At 43.8% G+C, this 23,541-nt stretch overlaps 1 protein-coding gene across 3 annotated transcripts in view; it reads left to right on the top strand.

Moving 5' to 3' along the window:
- LCMT1 (leucine carboxyl methyltransferase 1) overlaps window positions 1-23,541 on the top strand; it is a 38,210-nt gene that overhangs the window by 9,002 nt on the left and 5,667 nt on the right. The window contains exons 6-11 of one of the 3 annotated variants that reach the window (XM_074964973.1): window positions 5,375-5,477; window positions 7,337-7,457; window positions 8,270-8,371; window positions 8,859-8,950; window positions 11,677-11,774; window positions 14,208-15,039. In XM_074964973.1, the coding sequence (XP_074821074.1) occupies window positions 5,375-5,477; window positions 7,337-7,457; window positions 8,270-8,371; window positions 8,859-8,950; window positions 11,677-11,774; window positions 14,208-14,230 (539 nt within the window). In that variant the 3' untranslated portion in view covers window positions 14,231-15,039. Of the gene's footprint in view, window positions 1-5,374; window positions 5,478-7,336; window positions 7,458-8,269; window positions 8,372-8,858; window positions 8,951-11,676; window positions 11,775-14,207; window positions 15,040-23,541 lie in introns of those variants that run through there. The other 2 variants (XM_074964975.1, XM_074964976.1) reach the window with 2 other exon arrangements.

Here is a 23,541-nt window from a genome sequence, read left to right as displayed (position 1 = left end):
CCCTCAGATGTTTGTGTTCTGGGTGCATGGATTCACAACAATTTCTGATGTAGGTATTGATTTCCATGGTTAATTCCCCATCTCTCTCTCTCTCCCCCCCCCGTATTATCTCAGATGGTGGTACTCTTCATCTGTCACACTGCTGACGGGAGTAAGCTATTCATTGTGGCTGTCCTGGAAAGTGCTGCATTTTCTCATCCTTCAGTAAACTGAGAGGCTAAAGTATTGATTATTTTTTTTTCTTAAATGATTATACAGAACTCAAACCTCAGGCCATCACCCCATATGTAAACATACTGAGGGAAACTGAGTAAAAGAAACCCACTTTCAGAGGAAGGATACACACTGCAAAGGTATAAATGATTTAATACAAACTACTCTGCAGCTTTGCTATGGTTGGATCTGTGTATCCTATCCAGATTGCATGGAACTGAAACACAACTGTTAGTTGTTTCACAATTGAACAAATAGAGGCACAAATCAATAAATGTCCTTTTCAAAAGAAAATGGGGGAAATAGCACATAAGCTGTTGTCATCCACTAACGGACCAGGATGGGTCAAGGCCCAAAGTTAGTTGCATATTTCTACCGGTGAACAGGCTGAAACTTAAATAAACCCCTCAATCTTACAGATCATGACTTCTTCACTTTAAAGCCCAACTGCTTCATTTCCTAGTTGCATACAGCTGACTCTTTCATCTGTTTTGGTTGCCAGCGCAAGATACTAAAAGAGCCATGTGCTTAGTTGCCTGTCCCAATCTTTCTAATGATGGTATGTGGCAGGACTATTGAAAAGTGATCCACAGAAAATAAACGGCTCTTCCAAAGAAACATTTCAGCTTTTGGAGGGGAAAAGTGCGTTCTTTTCCCTACTTGGAAATATTCACAAGCAGGGCCTGAAACAAGAAGCCTTATTCCTTCAATTTCTCAATCACCTTTTGTTGTTGTCCACTTCTCTTTATTGGGTGCCATGGAGGAGAATAGTTCAGGGTCGCAGCTCCCTGGCCCAGCATGGGGGGAGAAAGCTCTCAAGCAACACTCCTTGGCTGATGGAAGGAGCCTTCTTGCCAAACTTCTGTGGGAACTGTGAGCTCTTCTTCCCAAGGGGAAGGTTATTGTGATGTGAGACCTTTGGAGGAGCAAGGCAGATAGTGAAAGCAGAAGCAGTGTAAGTTCCTTGCACTAAAGAGAACTGGAATCAACTTCACTTGACTAAACTTTCTGTTCATAAATCCCAGGACTCAGACCAGTCAAGACAATATGACTGCAGTACCAAGATGCTGTTAGCTTTTGCTTTTTGTGCTGCACTATAGGTAGCTGTGTTATGCTAAAATGTGTTCATATTTGTTCTGCTTCACTGGTATGACCTGTAAATCTGGAGCTGTCTAAATGAGACGTTAAGTAATATAATATTGTCATGTGGTGGCAAAGTACAATGCCAGTTTGTGATATTTTAAGCAGCTATTTATAGCCTGACTTTGACTTTTGGCCTCAGAGCTCAGAGCAATATACACAATATAGCCCCCTTGCCTTGCCTTGGATAAGTTTTCAGTATATAATTACAGAAGGATGTTAGTCTGTCCATTTAAAAAAGGTTTAAGCTTGATTTTTATCATATAACTTCACTATTAGGTTTACTAAAACGTAACTAATTCTTCCTAAATTTTACATGGCACATCTTTTCCAAAGTCAGAATTTTTGTAGAGCTCCTGGGGAAAATCCTACAAGGAATTTCAGAGAGATGGTGGTTTAAAAACTTTTCCTCGCTTTTCAGAGACTTTTCCTAATGCTCTTTTGTCTACTCTCACTTTTCAGAACAGATTCACTTAACCTCATACTTCATTTCTCCAAGATTCCTTAACAAGTAGAACCACTTACAAGTTTTGTGCATGTGCATGTAAGAATTATTGTGATATGTAAAGGTGCTATTGCTTAAAAATGTCATGTTAGTGATATGACAAATGCATCAGTCTGCATGCCGTATGTACGCACTTGTGCCTTAGTTTGCACTAAGAGAGCTCGGATGTCTTTGCTTGTAGATTATAGATACCTAGACAGCCAGTATTAAAAGCCAGATACTGCGCCCATCACAACATCCTCTCAAACCTTGCATTTTTTTTATTACAACCAAGAACAAACTTTAATTTACTAATGTATTCAAGTTGATGAAGTGTGAAACAGAAGTTGTTGTATTTAACTTAGTTGCTAATTGGATGATGATGTATTTTGCTATATCCTGTGTGGATAGGACAGTTTAACTCATTATTCCTTCCCTGCTTTTTGCTAGGCCATCTGGAATTCTGCTTGGATCACCTGGCCCTTGAATACCACTTTTGTGGGCCTGGTATAATAACTGAAATGAATGGGTGAGGGAAATGTAACCCTTCTGCCCATCAGAGTTGGCAGCAACAAGGGCCAGGTTCAGTATCTAGGGGTTCCATTCCAATAACACAATGCAAAACCGGCTCGAGCCCCCACCCAGTGACCTGGGACAAATATATACCACCCCGCTGGGCGCCTCCAAGAGGCAATACTTCCCCTCTCACACAGAGTCTGAGTGTAGCAAAAAGCCTTTTAATAACAGAGATAAACAATGGCATTATGTTGGGGAAACACCGCAAACAGGATTCATAACACAACCCATGAGCAAAAACCCACCCGAAGCAAATTGGGGCATGTCCTTTCCCTTGGGTTCTTGAGTCCAGCAACCCGAAATCGCCCAAAGTCCCAAAAGTCCAATGGCCCAGAAGTCTCTGTCCCTGGTCAGGGCAGCCCCAGAGTTTGAAAGTTTATCTGCAGAGTTTTACCTCCCAACCTAGGTGGAGATGGGGGAGGGAGGAGAAGAGGTAAGGGGGCACCTTACATGATCGGAAGCTGACTGCCCCACAGCTCCATAGGGCTTCGCTCCGCCAGCCAGTCCACAAACTGCTCCGCTCAGCGTCCCACAAGCAGCTCCCAACGTCGCATGAACTGCTCTGCTCCACGTCCCAAAAGCAGCTCCTGCCATCCCATGAACTGCTCCACCAGCCGGTCCACAAGCCACTCCAGCCGTCCCGCAAACTGCTCCACAATATATCATCAGGCTCCCCCACTACTTAACACAACGCTCAGTGATTTCAGCTCTTAGTCAGTTTTTAGCTCTTTTGTGATTTCAGCTTGTAGTAGGGGAGCCTTAGTGCTGATGCACCATTAGCCCAAAGGGAATTCAGCTCAGCAGCCTGTAACTAGAGTCCTAATGGAATCAACATTAGCTCTGATATTCCACAGTGGAGAGAGGAGGAAGTGCAATTAGCATGTAAGGCCCTCACCAGGGGGCCTATGCCACCAAGTATAAATACCTGTCCCCAATCTCTCTCAATTCACAGTTTTGGAACTCATGTCCCTTGCCTAGCGAGTGCTCCTTAGTTGATGGTGAGTCCCTCCATCATAACAAAAGGCCCAGTACAGTTCCAAGCACAGTTCCCATAATCAGGGTAATAACAATTTATTCTTCCTGCCCCAATAACAGAGACACTGGGGATCCCACAGCAGCCAAAGTGACCATTTGGGCAGCTATGGCCTCATTCTAGGTGGGGTTCGTGTGCCTATGCAAATGAGATCAGCCCCTGAAGTTCTTTTCCACAACTTGCCACAGAAATAGAGCTGTTACTACAGAGTAAATGTGCATAAAATGTTGACTTAAAATGGTGAATCATTTACTCTGCCCGACTTTATCTTCTCTCCTGTAACTTTGAGTGAACTTTCTGTGTTTGTATCTTTGTTCAGCAACTGTTTGTTTTGTTTTGGTGACAGTTTGGAGTGCTGGTAGCTTGAGAGCTAGGCAGGTTTATGCCAGTTGCAGTGTCTGAAGTACTTACAGAATTTAATAAATTGCTTCTCAATTACTAGTCTTTTCTGAAATGGAAACCCTGTTCTTCCTGTCTCTTCATTCACTTGGCTGCACTCTCTTTAGCTAGTTTTTGACACCTGGCCTCGTATTAACATTCAGTAATGATGTTTGTCTGCAGTGGTGTTACGGGCTTCCAAATGAAACCTTGCCAAAGCTAGTGATAGCTATTGCAGATGTATATAGACTGAATGCTGCAAGGACATTTGAACCCCACTTGGGGTTTTTCCATTGTTTACTTATTTTATTACTAGTGCTCGGATGGGGAAATGAATGTGCCATTTTGACCTAGAGGTTTTACAGTATAATCAGTTTTTGAGTTCAAAGTAGGGCATAAACCAGTTGCTTGGACAATCTAACTTTATGCCTAAAGTCCTTCAAAATATGACTTCTGCCCTTTTGCCCCAGGCAGTTTTCAAGTGTCTCATCAAACCATATCTTCAGTTTAAATGTAAAGTCCTTCATATGGAGACTAGACTGAGAGTCTGAATTGGTTGGCTACTCTGGACATGGGATTCCTTTTGCTACTAGTCACGAATGATAATGCTACTACTGGCTTCCTTATACTGTCGGCCTAATGCCAGCATAAAGGAACATCCGTGTGTATCTTAACTTTCTGACTACCATGGCTTTATCTCTTCGTATTGGTCAAAAGCAGTTTCCTGAGAGCTCAGCTATCCTTGTAGCTTTATGAAGCATCTCTGCCCCCTACAGAATACCTCCTCCTTTCATTTACTTAATCTTTGAACACTAAATTAACGTAATCACTAGATAAAATGGTTGAAGCTGGGAATGGGTGACAGGGGATGGATCACTTGATGATTACCTGTTCTGTTCATTCCCTCTGAAGCACCTGGCATTGGCCACTGTCAGAAGACAGAATATTTGGTTAGACGGTCCTTTGGTCTGATCCAGTAAGGCCGTTCTTATGACCTAAAACCAGAAACATTCAGAACTCCTGTCCTCTGTCTGCCATCCAGTAATGTGCTAATCCTTATTACATCATAATGGTGGTTCCTTTGCTGATTTATGTGGAATTAAAATTTAATTATTTATTAGTAAATCAGAGTGTATGGGGAAATGTTAGGAGGTCTTACAAAATAAATCAAGCCTTCAGGCAAAGCTTTATTTTGACTTGGGGGACATCCTGCTATCCTTATCTTTTGTTTCCCTTCTCTTCTCCCCACCCTGAACCAATGGCAACAATCAGGGCTATCTGCCTGCATTAGTGGTGATAGAAGCAAGAGACTCAGCTTGCTGAACAGTCTGATAGTAATCCATTGCAATCTGTAAATCAATATCCTGCATATACAGTATTCAGTTACTACAGAGAGCTTTTAAGACTTTGCTGTTTATTTCTTTTTAATATACAGCAGGTCAAACTCTGGATCTCAAGTTGCTTGTGTCTTCCTTTGTTTAAAAATACTCCAGTAATTGCAACATCCCTTTTTCTTATCAAGAACTTAACCATTAATCTTAAAATTGCAGATGCTCACAGCCTAGATTCCAGCCGATATGCTATACTTGCAGCAGATCTTCGAGACTCATCAGAGCTGGATGAAAAACTAAAGAAATTTAACATGGATACACAGTAAGATAATCTGTTTCAAAGGTCTGTGGAAATGTACTGGTGAAAGCAAAATCTGTTTTGGGAGTACGGTAACTGCCTCCAGTTTTTATTATGCCATTTCCATGGTTACCGTGTTCTGAATCCTTTGAGCAGAAGGAATTGTGCAGATACAGTGCAGCTTCACGGAGCAGGCTGCTACTGCAGTCATTGCCTGCATATTTCCAAGTCCTAATCAGGGTAGTTCCTCATCTTCAGCCCATTCTGCAATATTCACACTCTTCCTACATGAGAACATCAAACCTCTTAGAGGAAAATCCACTACAACTATTATGCCTGCTCTGTAAGTATGTGTGTAGTTCATTTATAATCCCAGGTATTACAAATCTCGCTTGATTTAAAATAAGAACACTGGCACATTGCCCAAATGTTGCCATTCTGAATTGCCTTTTTTAGAAGCTGGATTTATTGCATTTCAGTTTACATTTTGTTAATGATTAGTGACTAACTCACTGTGTACTCTTACATCTGTGTACTGTTAGCGGATGCTGTCCCAGAGATTCTGGTACCCAACGACAGTACTTTATAGAATAAAGACACTAACATACACAGAATTACTCTTCCAGGTTTTTACTCTTGCAGCTTGCTTTCTATGCCTCTTCTTAAGGTCAACCTATTTCCTAAGACTTTTATTTTTTCCTGAGGTGGGTAAAGGGAGAATCTGTCAAGAGCTCTATCCTGGAAGTAGAATCTGGGATTTTGTTGCTCAGAAACTATGCACTTAAGTTTCCGTACATGAGCCCAGAGAGCTTTGATGGATGCCATTTCCAAAGTGATCTATGCCCTTTCCAAATCTGAGAGAGAGAGCATAGCTATCAGGGAAAAGGCGGGTGGGGTAGCCAGGATGTATTAAGCTGTCATTTAGATTTTTGCACTTTCATCTTAAAAGCACTGTCCCAGCTTATCTACACAACTCCTTGTGGAATTCCTTTTATTTCTAGTGATAACAGTATCAAAAAGCAAACTTCTTACTTATAGGCAAAATTACTCTTGTAGATATTTGCATTTTTCAGTGTGGATGGAGGGGAAAAGAGAAGCAATAGCTGAATCATAGCTAGCAAAACGTGATCTGGTACTGTTAAGGCCTTTCTGTTGGTACTGGTCTGTATGTGGCTGTCCTTAAAATGTTGGCCTCTTAAATATTCCATGCAGAGAGATACTTTTACTGTGTGAAAGGAGTAGAGCAGGGAGCATTCGCTCATCAGAACAGGCTTCAAGATCCATTGAAGTCCACATCTCCACGGAATATACACAGCCTCCAGCTCCTCCTATGGCAAAGGAGAATTAAGATTCAGGATGTGATGGTGAAAGTGAAGTATCCATCTTGCCTTTGCTGATCAAGACAAAATTTCAGGATGAAGAGGGGACAAGCTCTTGCCAATACCTGGTTTGCTACTGGGAAAGTGACAGGCCAGGGTAAAGAACAGAACCTAGTGGTCATGAACAGGTTCTGGGGGCTCGTGAAACCTCCCTTTCATTGTGGCTAGATGGGAAAGGGGCCTTGTACCTCTTTTTCTGTTGTAACTTGGGGTCATGGTATGGAAAAGATTAAGAAACCGCTGGAATAGAAAAGCTTACAACTCCTGTACAAGTAACCTCGCATTGCTAATATCACCTGGAAAGGCTGGAGACCCAATCCTAGTCTTTGCATGGTAAAGTGATTCAGTCCTCCAGGAATGTCTGTTTCATTGAGATGTGGTGTGTCCCAAACTGGTTCACATGTGCATGTGAAAGCACTTGTCTGTTGCTCACCATTCTTGAATGATATATAGTAGAAACAGTTTGATTTTTTTTTTCTCTCCCCCTCCCCCCTTTTTTTAAAGATTGCCTACGCTCCTGATAGCGGAGTGTGTGCTGGTTTATATGACTCCTCAGCAGTCCGCAAGTCTTCTAAAGTGGGCAGCAAACACTTTTCAGGCGGCTATGTTTATAAACTATGAGCAGGTAAAAGGAAAAAGATGTAGCTTTTCACTGCTGCATTACTTGCCTATTACTCTCTGAGAGCAGTGGGAGTTTTGCATGTAAACAATTTCCTAGACTTTTCTAATCCAAACTCTGCAAATTCAGGATTTAGCTGGCTTTTGGATTAGAATTCCAGAAATGGTAGGGCTGGAAGGGGTCTCAAGGTTCGTCTCGTCCATCCCCCTGCATGAGGCGGGAGTATGTGTACCTGGACCATCCCTGACAGGTGTTGGTCTAACTTGTTCTTAAATACCTCCAATGCAGGGGAGGCTATGGGACTGACCTCCGATATTAGGTAACAAATAGCTACAAATGCATGTTCTGGTGAATGGCTGATGTGTGTCATTATGTACCAAAATGAAACAACTGAGACTTTTAAAATCTGGATTAATCAGATTTTGGAAAGAAACTAAGATGATGGTTGCAGATGGCACAATTCAAGGAAGTGGCACTGCGTGGTGGTGTTATATAAGTTTATTACATTTTATAGTCATCACTCCTTTGGCACCTTTGATAATGGAGCAAACATTGCATTAGCCTTCACTGAGCCTTTCTGTGTGAAAGTGAAAAGCTGCCTTTTGGTACCTGGATAGCTCGGGTTGATAATGAACCTTCCACCTTGTAAGTTATTGATCTGAATCTAAATCAAGTTGGGAGCAACCAGAAGCCATGGCTCTGTTAGTTTCAGTTGATCTGTGAACAGCACTGGCAGGCTTCCAGTCCAGTTGTTAATGCTCAGTTAAATCCCCTTTCAAAGAGAAAAATGACACCTTTTGTCTCCTCTTCTTTCCAAGGTGAACATGGCTGATAGGTTTGGGCAGATCATGATTGAGAATTTGCAGAGAAGACAGTGCAGCCTGGCTGGAGTGGAAGCCTGCAAATCCTTAGACTCTCAGGTGAGGCCAGCCCACACAGAGCAATGAGTCTGGTTGGTAGTAAACTATCAATCTAATGGCAAGCTTCAGCTTCTCCAGATACGGCAGTTATAAGAAGACTCAGACCAGTGGATAGCAGTTGTGTGTACCCTAACCTGCCTCTGCCAGTACAAACACTTCATATTCCCGCTCGTCATAATAATAAAGAATTATCCCTCTATATTTCATAGACACCATTCATCTCCTGTATCCAGTGAGTGAAAAGGTGACTGTTTGTTTTTTGAGAAAAGCAAAAATCTTACCCTCAAGTTTAGGCTTATCAGGAATCTTAATTTCCATTAATCAGAAATGATTTTTTCATCAGATACTTGTAATGTCAGAGAGTAGGTCTCCGGCCCTAATGCACACAGCACTCCTAGCAAATGCCAAGGAAAAGACCGGGCACTTGCTTTGCCTTCACTTTCCTTCTCAAGTTGTCTGAGCATGCTACTTCCCATTCATTTTACAGAGGGAGCGGTTACTGTTAAATGGCTGGGAAACTGCACGTGCCATTGATATGATGGAAGTCTACAGCTACTTGCCACAGGCTGATGTCAAAAGGTACTGCTAACTGCTTGCTTGTAGGCAGAAATCTCCTTTTAAATGATGTTTCCACAATAGCTCATCTCAATCACTTGTTTGGTATCTGTAATACATAGCACCACCTTCCTGAGATCTCCTTCTATCTCTTGAGCTAAGTGAGGTTTATCTATGGGTATGGCTACGCTGGAAACTTCAAAGTGCTGTCAGGGGAGCACTCTCAGGACAGTGCTTTGAAGTGCGAGTGTGGAGCACTGGGAGAGAGCTTTCCCAGTGCTCCTGGTAATCCACCTCCATGGGGTTAGCTCCCAGCTCTTGGAGCCTGTTTACGCTAGCACTTGGAAGTGCTCTGACTTGCTGCTCTCGGGGGTGATTTTTCACACTCCTGAGCCAGCAAGTTAAAGCGCTATTAAATGTTAAGTGTAGCCAAGCCCTAAGTCTTACTTGCAAGTGGGACTTTGCTCATACTGCTCTTGGCAGTACCCTGGATCTAAGAGTTTACCCTCCTCCACTCTCCCTCAGCATGACGACGGGGCACTGCTACGACAATTGGTGCTGTCTTTGGAGGAGATGTAAAATAGCTCCGAGCACGGAGACCTGTAGGAATGCGAAGTACAGGAATGAAAGTTCCTTTGGCATTCCTTGTTGGTGCCTAAGCCACTGCAGTGACGGGTGAGCTAGAAGCACATGGGGCTAGCTTGTGACTCATGCTACGTGCTCATACCAGGGAGTCAGAACTCCCCTTAGCCAGGTCTTTGATCCAGACCTGTAGAGTAAGCAAGGGTTTGTGTCTGCTTCCTCCCTCTCTGGAGCAAGTGGGTGGGGAATGGTCAGCCTCTGTTCTGCTCCCCCTGCTGGCTGGGTAAGGTAGCTGAGCCAGGGCAGGATGGATACTGCTGGTATAAGCCAAGAATACATTGCTGCACCTCACAATAAAGAAGCAGGAGAAGACTTGCAATTGGAGAGGAGTGTCTAAGTCGCAATGGGTTGATGCAGCTTACGCACTTCGCCTTGCTCATGGCCAGGTCTAAGGGCAGTGTCTAGCCCACAGAGCATAAACTGAGGGTGCCTTGTGTCCTCAATAAACTCCAGTTGGTCAATTGCATTGCATCTACAGTTTGAACTGTAGTTGTATCTATCCTTCAGCTGACAGAAACTGTTACATAGTGTTGTTGCTGGCTGTTAAACATCTGTCATGCCCCCACCCAGGGGTGCCATTTCCCTGATGAGTGGCGCAGTGATCTATTTTATAAATTTGCTTTTATAAAGTAGATTTTTCACCTGCACTTTCCTTCCCAAAGTGAGCCATTACCATTCACTACCGTTGGATTATTCATGAAATAAGCTTTCTGGGCATGTGGCCATCTCCACAATCAGAGATATCAGTTTAAGTCCTTAATGTGAAAAAGAATGAGACAGATAAGTTTTTAAATAAGTAACTTGCTAAATGTTTAATCAGTATTGCAGGCAATTTAGAAGCCCGTAATCAGCTGCAGTTTGAGCTGGCCAACCAGGTTATTTTGATCAAAATAAACATTCACATATGGAGATTTCCCAAGCCATGAGATTGTAAATCGTATGCGGTCCAAGTCAGGGTGACCAGGTTGGGTTTTCTCAATCTGTTACTGAAGTGTCAAACATTTCTTCCATGGTAAAAAGCATTGATGATTGTTCAGTTCCTTTTGTCTGTCCCAGGTGCCAGTGAAAGAGCTACCCCAGTTCTCTGACCTTCAGTGAGGAGAATGCCTTTTATTTTTATAGCTTCTTTTATCCTGAATGATTTTACAGTGTTTACTGACGTGGTGTGTATATCTAGGAATCACTTACCCATCACCGAAATGCACCTGCCTCTGGCCTTGTCCACAGCAGCAGCATTTCCACTTCAACAGTATTTTAGAATGGAAGGTAAAGACTAAAATATCAATAGAAAGTGTAGGGATGGCCATTTCGAGAGGAAGAAAGTCATTAGATGGGAAACTGGGGCAGGGACCGTCTTTGTTCTGTGTGTGTACAGCGACTAGCACAGCAGGTTCTTGGGCCATAACTCGGAGTTCTAGGCACTATGGTAATATAAATAATTATACATGTCTCATCCATAAGATCTGGGAGTGTGGCCAGTCACTTGCTCATACAGGAAAGTGGTTATTGGGAGCCATGATGGCATTCAGAAAAACTCTGCTGCAATGCAATGAAACTTCCCCTTTTTCTGGACAATGGCAATGAGTAAATATATTGTGGCTTTGATGGGAGTAGAGTCTGAAATGGTAGCCTAGAATCATTCATCAGGATATAGGCTCCTTTCATCAGCCTATAGTATTACATCTCCACAAACCTGATGATGTTATGTGTACTTTAGCAAAAGAGATGAATAAAAAATATTTATCGTAATATCAAGATGCATGGTTTAGCATTGGTACACTGAATCCCAGCAGTTAGAAAGGAGGGGAGAAGACAAAAGTAGTATATAGAAAATCACACTTAGGTATGCACATTGGTAGTTATTGCACAACTTACTTGGTATTTTCAGAAAATTTCCCTTTAAACGGTGAAATCGGGCATCCCTGACTGCTGTACGTTCTATCCTGAGCAAAGGCTCAGAGCACTGCCATTTCCCCTTTTGTACATATTCGTATGCCAAAAAGAAAATTTTTACTACAGAAACCGCTCACTTCTGTGGAATAAAGAGACGTGTTACAAAATGCGCAAGGAAGATTAAGTTTTAAATCATAATTTCTATTTCCCTACAGAATAGAGGGACTTGAATTCCTTGACGAAAAGGAACTCCTTGAACAACTCATGCAGCATTACTGCATCTGCTGGGCTGTGAAAGATAGCTGTAATCTGGGTAATGTTTCTTTAAGTTTTAGGATGTCTGTTTAAAGCTTGGCAAGGCTGCCTGCATACATCAGGTGTATCTCTGGAGTCTCCAGTAGCAGGACCTGGGGGGCAGCTTCTCTACCCTTGTACAGCAGTGAGCACCTACCTGGTCGTGACTAGACAAGTGCTTCTCACTCCACATCCTCCAAGGGTTTGTACAGGCACGCAACCTGCCACACCAGGAAATCTATCAAAGTAGATCAGGGTTAGAATTTTTAAATGAACAGAGATCTTAAATAACCTTTCTGGCAATTGCCAGCTTGTGATGGTGTTAGAGCTAATAAAGTGGGTTCCGAAGTCCTGCACACTGAGAGTGCTGTATAAATTAATAAACAGGCTGGTTTCATAGTGACTTGACAGCACTGAAATGCTCTCTCCATCAGCTTAGTCTTTGCTCCTTTCATGCTGCCCCCTTTTGTATCTCTCCTGAAGAGCCATTCTTCATGTGGGGGGAACCTACAAAATTTCCCCTCTTAATCTAACTCTTCATATGTGTCTCCTGATCTTAAACTGCAAGCAGCTTACAGTTCTGTGTGTCCTGGACTGGAATTTGTCTTAATTTGTATCTTCTGTAGCGCCATGTGTTGCTGGTGCATATTTAAAAAAAACAAACCAACTAACTAGGTATGGTTTGGGTGGCTGGATGTATGTCTTCAACTGGCACACATTCGGAGGGGTTAGGACTAAAGCTGGGAATTTTTGACGTATTTTATTGGAAAATGCCAATATGTTGAAACCAGCACTTATTGTGGGAATATATCAAAAAGAGAGAGGGAGACCAACCCACCCCGAATAGCCAATATCCCAGTGACTAGGGCACTTGCCTGGCAAATAGGAAACCAGGGTTCACGTCCCTGTTCTGAAACAGGTAAGTACCGTAACCACTGGGCTATTGGCTAGTCTGGGGTGGCTCTCTCTCCCCAATTTTTTACAAAAAATTTCCAAAGGTCTCTGGTTTGTCTTGATGCAGAATGGGAAACATTTTCAAAAGCTCACATTTTTGCAGAATGGGAAAATGGCTTTCTGACTAGTTCTAGTTAGAACTACTCTACTGCAGAATTTCATAGGCTGCTCGATAGTTTGAATATTCCCAAAAAGCTTCTCCAGCTGGGTAACCCAAGAAAAAACAGCAGGGAATCAGTTATTCTCAATTGTCCATTAGGTGCAATGGAGTAAGATTCTAAAGTAATCTTCATTCATGCTCTTCGTCATCAACTCTTAGTGGGAGAAACCTCTTCCAAAGGGTTTCCCATATATCCTAGCCAGGCTGGGTGCAGAATAGTTTATCTGGCTGATGAAGCTAGAGCTAAAGCTCTCCTTTGCTGCAGCATAACAGCTGCTGGCTTACACTGTCTGCTAAGCAGGGCCTACAATCTTTGTGTGTAAGGTGCAGGAATGCCTGGTTCCCTATTGATGACAGGGAGGTGAGAAGTGATGACCATGCAGGATTATATCTTGAGGAGCTCAGCACAAAAAGTTCATCTCTCCCCAGTAATATTGGCTAGTGTTATCCCTCTGCTGTGCCTCACTCTGATTAGAAAAACACTTTGAACAATAGGTGCCCTTTGTTCACAGGGCCTCTTGCTATCAGCAGGAGCTGTATGTGCAGGGACTGAATGGTACAGCATATCTGAGAAGCTGCAGAGAGACCAGACTTATTTGTTACCTCCATTGGCTAATCCTACTCTAAACACACGTCCCTGATTGTAAGGCCTTGAGCAGTGAGACTTCAGCCCTTTGAAGTGGAGCTGTTCCACCGACTGATCGCTCCCATTGTCAGAAAGTGGCCTTTTTCTTACACTGAACCTTACTTTCCCATTCCTGCCCTGAGTCCTTACCTCCCAGCTCCACGTTTGTTCTGCCCTAGGTAAATCCTCACTTTCCTTCAAATTGGTTTAAACCCTTCAAATATTTGCAGACTTGCCATGTGGCTTTCTCTTAGCCAGGCTACTGGATTCTTTTATCTTTCCTCACAAATCAGTCCCTTTAATCCTATAAATTGGTCCTGTGGCTTTTTCCTGGGCTTCTTCCTGTTTGTTAATAGAGTGGCGGCTATGCTAGAAACTATATGGAGAGGGACTAGACTCTTTCTGCTTTATTCCATTGCTGCCTGCTATCACCCATGGTGGTCTCTTGCTTTTCACATTTGTATGGCCCTTAAAATAAAGTACTGGAGGGAACAAAATATTATGGTGTCTGAAGAACGTGGGAATTAATGTCAACATATTTAAATCACTGATGTGTAATTTCTCTGGTTGCAATATTGACCGTTTACCTTGCCCCTATGCTTCGGTTCCAGACACTTGTTATAAACATCACTTTCCACCCAGTAGCTGTTCTAAGAGTAGTGGAGTGTGTTTGGCCTAGGAATATATTCTCCTTTCACTTTCTTTTCAAATAGGTCTTTCAAACATCACATTTTAAAGTATTCAATTCAAAGAAGCCAAAGCTGCCACCTACTGCTGGAGGGGAGCTCACACAAACGATGGGACTGTGCATGTGAGGACTCCAGGCTGCTCATCCTCATAACAGCGCCAGTGAAAAGAAAGTGACCAGTGCAGTGTTGCTGATGCTGACCCTTTCTTGTTGGCTTGTAATTGTTTTCATCAATCGCTACTGCCTTTGTGAGCAATCGTTCCGCTATGAGACTCATCTCCCTTTTTCAGGGACTTGGTATGAGACTGTTTTGAATGTCGAGAACTCCTGTTTAAAACACCCACTCCCTTTGTTTAAAGGTGAGAGCACTGTGTCCTTGGTGGTTTTACTCATCCTGTGTGTCTCTCTGGATGTACGTGAAACGCGTTTGTGAAGGGAAGATGTGTAAGCTGTGCCGTGGACTGCGTTAGTGGATGCTATGTTGTGTTGTTCACAGCTGATCATAGAGCGGTTTGTTTCTTCTATTCAGGTTTATTTATTTTTGTGAAAAGGTATCCCCTGGGCCTTCTCCAGGTTCAGGCTGCAGCTAGGTGGCTGCCATTTTACTCAATTTCTCACTGACTCTTGCTCAGCTGTGTACAGGAAAACTGGCTGTATTCAGCAGGACTTTGAAAGTGGAAAGGTTTTGCTTTGAGGTCCAGCAGTGATGGCAAAGGTGAGAAATGGAGTCGAAGACCCAGAGCGCCAGCTGTGTCTTCATGCCAATCCCCCGTCCTCCAAAAAAATGCTACCTGAAATTGAGTCTTGCAACTTGCCTTCAAGAAGGGTAATAAATGTCTAGTAATTATAACCTGTCTACTGTCTTATTCATAGGGGGAATATCTAATATTTAGACACTTTCATCTCACCAGACACTTCAGCATTACCTCTAGTAATGGGTGCAAACAGATGCAATTGTCTTAATATCATACACTACTTTTTCCTAATGCATAATACTTGGCTACAGAATAGTTACCCCACCCCACTGTATATAAAGTATCCCCTCACCCCACCCCTTTTTAGAATCTTGCATTTATTACGTGACTTGAAAGATAAAATTGCTGTTCAGGGAAACAGCCACTGTACACTTCCCCGTGCTTGTACACTTCACTCTGCCAGTAGAATGCTGCTGGAGTAATTGGTGGCTGCAGGTTCCTCAGCTGCTGTCTGCATCAAGCTATTTTCTTTAATCACAAGGTATAAATGCCGTTAAGTCATTAGTGCCTTGCTCACTGAGTGTCTGTATTATTTACATTCCCTTCCCTGAAAGGAAAATGCAAGACTGAGGCTCCTCTGCATACACAAGCGGAGCTTACATCTGTTTGCTACCTAGATACTGATCTTCACGGCATGCTTACCCCTGTACCCTTTACATGCTTTTGGCTTAAGTGTGCCTGTCTTTTATCAACAGGCAGGGGCAAGCGGTGTCTGCAATAGCCCTGACCCTTTGTGCTGACCTCTGTGTGCATGGGGACTAAAAGGGAGGATTTACCCTTGATTCTCCCATCTTCTTCACCTAAGTCTCTTCTTGTGTAGGAGGATTACCACCAAAGAGCATGGTATGCTTTTTGTCCTTCACCATTCAGTGTCCTCCCTCTTCAGCAGCTTGCCTGCTGGCTCGTGGGCCCTTTCTGCTTGCTGGGGGAAGGTTCAATTCAGTCAAGTGCAATGGGCTGCAGTCTCTATGCTTGTATTACTTAGAATTTAATTCTTCCTGTGGTCCCATTCCTCTACATCTTGCATCCTAACTTGAGCACAGGGCCAAATTTGACAAAGATGGGTAAGATATATAAGTTAAACCTACTCTATATAAATTAGACCTCTAGAAGAGTTCTGGGTGGCTTGAAAGCTCATCTGTCTCACCAAAAGAAGTTAGTCCAGAGGTGGGCAAACTACAGCCTGTGGGCCACATCCGGCCCGCGGGACCCTCCTGCCCAACCCCTGAGCTCCTGGCCCAGGAGGCTCGTCCCTGACCCCTCCCCCCCCCAGCCTCCACTCACTGCGCCGCTGGCTCAGTGCTCTGGACAGTGCGGCTGCGAGCTCTTGCCGGGCAGCACAGCTGCCAAGCTGCAGCCTGACCCAGTGCTCTGTGCTGCGCGGTGGCATGGTTGGCTCCAGTCAGGCAGCACGGCTGCCTGTCCTGGTGCTCTGGGTGGCGTGGCAGTAGTGCTGCCAGCCACCGGCCCTATGGGCAGCGCCGTAAGGGGGCAGGGAGCCGGGGGCGTTGGATAGAAGGCAGGGGAGTTCAGGGGGTGGGGCAGTCAGAGGGCAGGGAACAGGGGGGTTGAATGGGGGCAGGAGTCTGGGGGGGGCAGTCACAAAGGAGAGGAGGGAGTTGGATGGGGCAGTCGGGGCAGGGGTTCTGGGGCCGGTCAGGGAGAAGGGGTGGTTGGATGGGGCAGGGGACTGGGGCGGGGGGGGGGCAGGGAATGGGGTGGGGTTGGATGGGGCAGGGATTCCAAGGGGGCATCAGGGGGTGAGAAGCAGGGGTGGGGGCCACGCCTGGCTATTTGGGGAGGCACAGCCTCCCCCAACTGGCCCTCCATACAATTTCGGAGACCTGATGTGGCCCTCGGGCCAAAATGTTTGCCTGGCCCTGAGTTAGTCCAATAAAAGACATTATCTCACCCACCTTGTCTCACTTATGATTGTGGCAGATGGGCTGTCAGCTGATCTCTCCAAGATCAAGTAGTTTGCCAGTTTGTCATTCATCTTGAATTTTAACTTTAAGTAAATGTAGCACCAACGAAAAGTGCTGTATCAACCGTCCCAGAACCTGATGCCCTCTATCTACCAAACAGGGGCAGCAGCAGGGCAAGCTTTCACAATGCTGCTCCCTGCAATGGACTTGAACCCTGGTTTGGAGGGATTCGCGCTTAGAAATAAGACAGGAGTGCAGTCTCTATCATCTGTTCATTCCCTGGTGTCTCTGGCAAGGGAACCAGTTAGCACAAAATGTGGTGATGACTTATGTTGTGTCAATATCTTTTGAGATATCCTACCCAGCTCCTTTTAGAGGACACCAAACAGCTATCCAATAACAGCCATCGATCACTGCTGGCTATAGTTAAGGTTCTGTCGTTTCTGCCCTGATCTGTAGATAGGCCAGTACCATTTTCTCTCTTATTTGACCAGCAGCTTATTGAAGTGTATGATTAATCACCTTAAAGCAGCAGTCCAGGATAAGGATAACTGGCCAAGACTTGTTGGTGAGGGAACGTCCACTTCTGAGGAAAATTACCTTGCCCTGGTCTCAGGAAAAACATCAGAAACAAAAGGAAAGACAACAGTCATGCAGCAATGGTGGTCCAACCCTGGCTTCCAACACCACCTGCAAAGAGCCTGTGGTTCAAAGATCGCACTCCTCAGTCACCAAAGGACCCATGAAAAATAAAGCCTGTGAAAGAGATCACCCTCGACCTTGAGGGATTGCTGATGATGATATAGCAGCTATTACCATGGTAGGGGCTTAATGCATTCCTTGGGCCTGTTTAAAATTGTAATGTGGGCATGACCTAAATGCCCAGGCTAAAGCCTTGGATGTGCCTTAGGCGTCCATGGCCAGTTCTATGATGAAGCACCAAGCTGTTACAACAGGGTTTCTGATGCAAGCCTGCTTTGAATCTAGTTTACCAAAGCGGAAAGTAGAGATTGCACCCTGTGTTTTCCCTTCCATTCCTACATACACACAATCTCCTTTGTTACTTTCTCATTGGTGATGATCTGGGTCTTCCTCTGCCTCTGGAAATGTTGTGTTCCGTTTGGTATTAGCAATTGTCTTCGCTGATAGGTGAGATAAGGCAGGTAATTTAGGGGGAATTTCTTCCTGTCAGCTCTTCTTATTCCCTTATCTCTTGAGTAATCAACTATCTTGGAGAGAGCATTGAAGAATACAATGTAAGGGGAAATATTGCCCTAGCCAGAAGGATGGGGATAGAAAAAATGCCCTACTAGTTGTTATGGTCAAGTGGAATCTATGAAAGCTCCCCCCTTTCTAACATCTTCCAGTTTGCAAACATTTGTTTGGAGCAACATGGAAAAACAGCTGAAAGATGCAGCAACCCGGGGGGGTGGGGGGGAATAGAATTGTTTTATTGAGTGTAAGCATTCCTCTAGAGTTTTTAGTTAAATGGTCCAGCTGCAATGAAGCTTGAAAGTAGGTCAAATTTGCTCTAGGGTTACAATAACGATCAAAGGAGTGTGTACTACATAGGCAGCATTAGGGGTGTTTGTAGGGAGGAAGATGTGATGAGGGAGAAAGTCCGGCTGTTACTTCTGCACTGGATCATTAGACTAATGCAGTCTGGTTTAGATAGTGCTCTCCCTTCTGTCACCTTTTCTTAGGGAAACTTTTAGTCTTTCTAGGCAATGGGAATAGTCTCTCACTATTTCTTCATGTTGCCTTCTGCGTGACTCCCATATGCCTGAACCTGCTTCCCTCTCCTTGTGGGGCAAACATCTCAGATCTCCGCTCCAAAGCCCACTCCTTGGTCAGGGCTCTGGAACCAAACTGGCCTTTGCTGTGCAACTCAGGCCCACAGATATATGAAGGGGTAGGGGAAGTAATTAACATGGAGTCTGAGTTGGAAGCAGCTATGTCCTTCACTCGCTGCAGCAAGCTATGGCTGATGGCTGCATCTCCCGCCTCTTGGTATTGCTGCCTTGCTCATATCCCTCCACACCTGTTGTCAGTTCATGTCTCTGATCTGTAGCTCCTGAGGGCGCTGGTGGCTCTGTTTTCATTTGTACTATGCACACTAATGGCATTCTATAAAGGATAATGTGGGCAACAGAATGGGAACCAGGCCCAATTGATCACACCTGTAACTCGGCACAGCTCCCCTGACTTCTGTGAAGCTGCACTTGTTTATGCCGGCTCTTGGAGTCTAGCCTGCAAGCTGCAAATTGCATTTCCTAGTAGTGGTGTCCGGGGTGTGTGTGTATTGGTTTATATGAAGGTTCATTTAAATATCTGAAATTTGTATGCAAAAGGAACGGGTAGCGGAATGGCTGGATGAGAGGGTGGGGCAGAGTGACCATCCTTCTCCCCATGCATCTGCCTCCCCAGCCCTCAAGGACCTTTCAAGGTGACTCTGGATCTAGCAAATCATCCATTAATTCCTATGGGGACTAACCCGCTGTTTTTATCTGGGAGCTGAATGAAATGCCGTTGCAGCTTAATGTGGCTTTAGATGTTGTACTAGTAACGTGCACCTTTTAATACCTTCCATTTACAGCAACGTTCTGTCTCTGGGCTGCTGTGAGACAGGGAAACCCGTATTTATCAGGAACTGAAAATACACTCCACCATCGTTCTCTTTTTATCAAGACATTTTCTTTGAGCCAAGAGTTGTATAATTCTTGGGAGGCTGCACACATGAAAATGAGTGGCCGGGTACCATCATTCACTGCTCGGAAAGCTGAGGCGATTAGCTGTGCGTACCAGAGCTGAGATCGGTGTGTGGTTCTTTCCCTTGGTTTCCTGTTGGAGTCCACAGAAAACAAACTAACCTAGAATTTCTCTGGGGGCAGTGGCCCGCTTCTAGCCACGTTTTTGTCAGCAAAATGGCCCCCTTAAAGTAAAGAATGACAACAAGATCTTTAAATGTTCATAGGCTAATAAAACCTATGTAGGCAGAGCTGTTTCTGCGAGTTCTCATTGAACGTGTGTAACATTTGGATTAATAGTCTGTAAAACCAAATAATTTTGACAACTCTACATAAAGATAAGACCACGTCAAATGTGTTGCCTTTGCATTGTTAACATGTTTTCCTTAAAGAGCAATAAGGATAACTGTTATACTAGCAACATATGCTGACGGAATTAAGAAACGGGTCGGTGTTTTTTTTGTTGGTCGCTGTATAAGAAACAGTTATCTGTGTGGACCTTTATTGTATGGAAGATTTTTACCTTCCAAATAATCCCACCACATGGAAACCCCCCCCCCCTCCCGGGAAAGCTAGATTAAGCACACACCCTTCCCTGGAATAGAATTAACATTTCATACAATTAAAAAAAAATCCAGATTAAAACACTTTGGTCCATCTAGCTTGAGTCCCAGAAAAAACTGTGTTTTAAGCGGGAGTTTAGGTTGAGAGTGTGAGTGTATATCCGGCATTTAGGGCAAAATGCATCATAGGGATGTTGTAATTATCTTAAAAACCATCACAATAAACCCAGAAAAATCACAATGAAGATTAAATTTAAAAGAAAACTAAATATGTTAAGGTCTGGAAATACACACCTAGGGCACCCAACCAACCTTAATGCTGCCCTGTCATGACACCATGCATTAATTACATGATTAATGATTGTCCCAATTTAGATTAAACTGTCTTCTAAAGACATGCTATAGACGGCATGACCAATTTTTTTAATGATTTTTAACTCAAATGACTTAATTGATTAGAAAATCAATTCTGTAGTCAAAGGGTGAGTGCTGCAAGTGTGGGGAGGATTCACGGGGGAATCAGAACAACGTGGTTGAATCCCTGCTTTAAGTGCAAAACTGAACTCCACACTAACGATGGAGTTGCAACTGCTGTCTAGAATACCGCAAATACTATTAAAGGTCTAATAGAGCTGTCCACAGATTTATTCTACTTGTTATAAATGTAGAACAAATATGTCTGCTATTGATTATTATGTGGATTGGTCACCTCCAAGGAATGCAAATGGTGCAGAAAGTGGCATTATTCTCCTGGAGTGTGTGTAGATCCAGTGCCCAGGTTTGAGTATGGAATCAATTTCCTAGCCTCTAGAGTTAGGGCACTGCTGGAGGTGCCAAGGCACTGATTGTTTTTTGTCTATAAGGTCCCCGGCACTTCTCATTAGAGCGGAGCTGTTCAGAGTTCAGTGTTCTGGCTGAATTCCAGTTTGGCTAATTGCATTCTGCCTCCCTATATTCATTCCCCTGCAATGTGTTCTCCATGTCCTATCCTGGGTGTATCCCCCAGAGGGTCAATTGCATTTCAGTGGTGGATGAGGTAATCCCTAACTGTTGCTTGGGGAGGGCAAGGAGGGTTAATTTGTCAAAGTGTATAAAGCCCTTTGAGAGCCTCAGCTGAGAGGTGCTAAAGTAGAGCAAAATAGAATCGTAGAAATGTGGGACTGGAAGGGACCTTGATAGGTCATCTAGACTGCAGACCCCTGCACTGAGGCAGGACTAAGTATTATCTAGACCATCCCTGACAGGTGTTTGTCTAATCTGTTTTTAAAAACTTCCAAGGATGGAGATTTTACAGCCTCCCTAGGTAATTTGTTCTTAACTACCCTGACAGGGAGCTTTGCCTAATATTTAACTTAAATCTCCCTTGCTGCAATTTAAGCCAATTACATCTTGTCCTGTCCTCAGTGGATATGGAGAACAGTTTATCCTCCTCGTCATAACATTGTTTTACCTACTTGAAGACTGTTATCCTGTCCCCTTTCAGTCTTCTCTACTCCAGACTAAACAAACCAGTTTTTTCAGTCTTGTTCTCCGAAATGCTTGCAACCCCTCCCAGCTTTGTATTGCCTGGAAACTTTACAAGTGTACTTTCTATGCCGTTATCCAAATCACTTATGAAGATATTGAACAGAAATGGACCCAAGATAGATCCTTCCGGGACCCCGCTTGATATGCCCTTCCATTGATATATACTCGCTGTGTGCGGTCGCTGTTGTTTATCAGTATGCTCCATATTGTCCCTTCCTTCTTTTGACATGACCACTTGTCTCGTGTGGTAGCTTAACTTCCCTCTGCTGTTCAGGAGTTTGTTGCATTCTTTACCTTTGGAAAATAAACTCTCTCTCTAGCTGGCATGGAACAAGAGCAGCAAGTCTGCTCAGCATCTGAGCAGAAGGGCAGGAAACTCGCAAGCAAAACTGTGCTCTTGTTGATAACCGCTGGCTGGCTGCAGAGTCACTCAGGAGGCTGCCAGAGCTGTTGCCTTAGGAAATGGGGAAGAAATGTGACATTTCTGTGAATAAGAATAGCAGCAGCCTCTACACTTCCTTAGATTGGAATTATAAGGGCTCCCAATCTTCCTGCCTCAGGGCATAAAGAAATCAGCTGAAAATCCTTGTTACAGTGCTGAAGTGGTAGCTGAAGTATGGATATCAACCAAATTAATCTATGCACAGCATAGCTGAAGCACCTGCCACCTTGGTAATTTTTTTCTATTGCCTTTGTAGATCATTGCCTTCCTCTGCAACATTAGGCACTGGTTACTATTAGATAAAGAAAAGGAGGACTTGTGGCACCTTAGAGACTAACAAATTTATTTGAGCATAAGCTTTCGTGAGCTACAGCTCACTTCATCGGATGCATACTGTGGAGTGCCACAAGTACTCCTTTTCTTTTTGCGAATACAGACTAACACGGCTGTTACTCTGAAACCTGTTATTAGATAAAGGAAATCTAGCTGAACTGAGCATTGGTCTGTTCTGCCAGGGTGCTAGATACCAGATCAGACGGATCATTCTTCTGTTCAGGTCTAGCAGGAGGTGGAAAGTCTAACTACCTGGATCACTTGTGCGTTCGCTGTGGCAGAAGATGGAATGCTGGAGCAGATGGCCCCATGGTCTACCCCTGTTTTGGCACTTGCTATATTCTTATTTTTCTATGACAATAGAAAGGAAGCCTAATAACCCCTCTAATGAAACCGACTGGTCCACCTACAGAGTGGATCATAGTGGTGATCAAACTCCAGAGCAGCTGCCATGATGAACGTCACACTGAATTAAAAAATGGTAAATTAAAAAGCTAAACAAAACTGTGTCACACTAGATGCATGGCCAGCAGGAAAGACACAGCAATCTCCTGTAGGATCTTGGGAAAATACTCTACCAGAGGAACAAGACATTGAGAGATTGCTGAGACTGGTCACCGATAACTGACCCAGTTCACTGCAGCACTATAGTCTATTAATGATCACGGGTTCGTTATAGGCCATTCTGTGTGTTGCTCTCCAGAGATTTTGCTTTTTTTGAGTCATTTTCCTGTTTTTTTGGTTTTATCGTTTTTGAAATAAAATTTACTTGGGCATGTTCAGTGATCTTTGGGGATCTTGTTGCATTGGGGCCTTCAATGTGTTTGTCAGATAATTTGTATAATTCCTACCGCTATTACTTGATGTCTGTGCATATGCCACATCAGATGTTACCAAATCCATTCCACGTTAAGTTACTCAGTGGAGGAAAGCTGTTGAATTAGATGCACAGGACCAAATTCAGCTCTGGAATAAGCAGGTGCAACTTCCATGGACATTAAAGGTGGAATGTACTTTGAGATGGACCCAGATGGCAATGTCCTCCTTAGATAAGGGAACTTTTGAAA

The sequence above is a fragment of the Natator depressus genome, chromosome 10 (genome assembly GCF_965152275.1).
Source record: "Natator depressus isolate rNatDep1 chromosome 10, rNatDep2.hap1, whole genome shotgun sequence".
In the NCBI taxonomy this organism is placed as follows: domain Eukaryota; kingdom Metazoa; phylum Chordata; order Testudines; family Cheloniidae; genus Natator; species Natator depressus.
The sequence above is the reverse complement of the archived record's forward strand: the minus strand, read 5'-3'. Positions and strand labels throughout refer to the sequence as shown.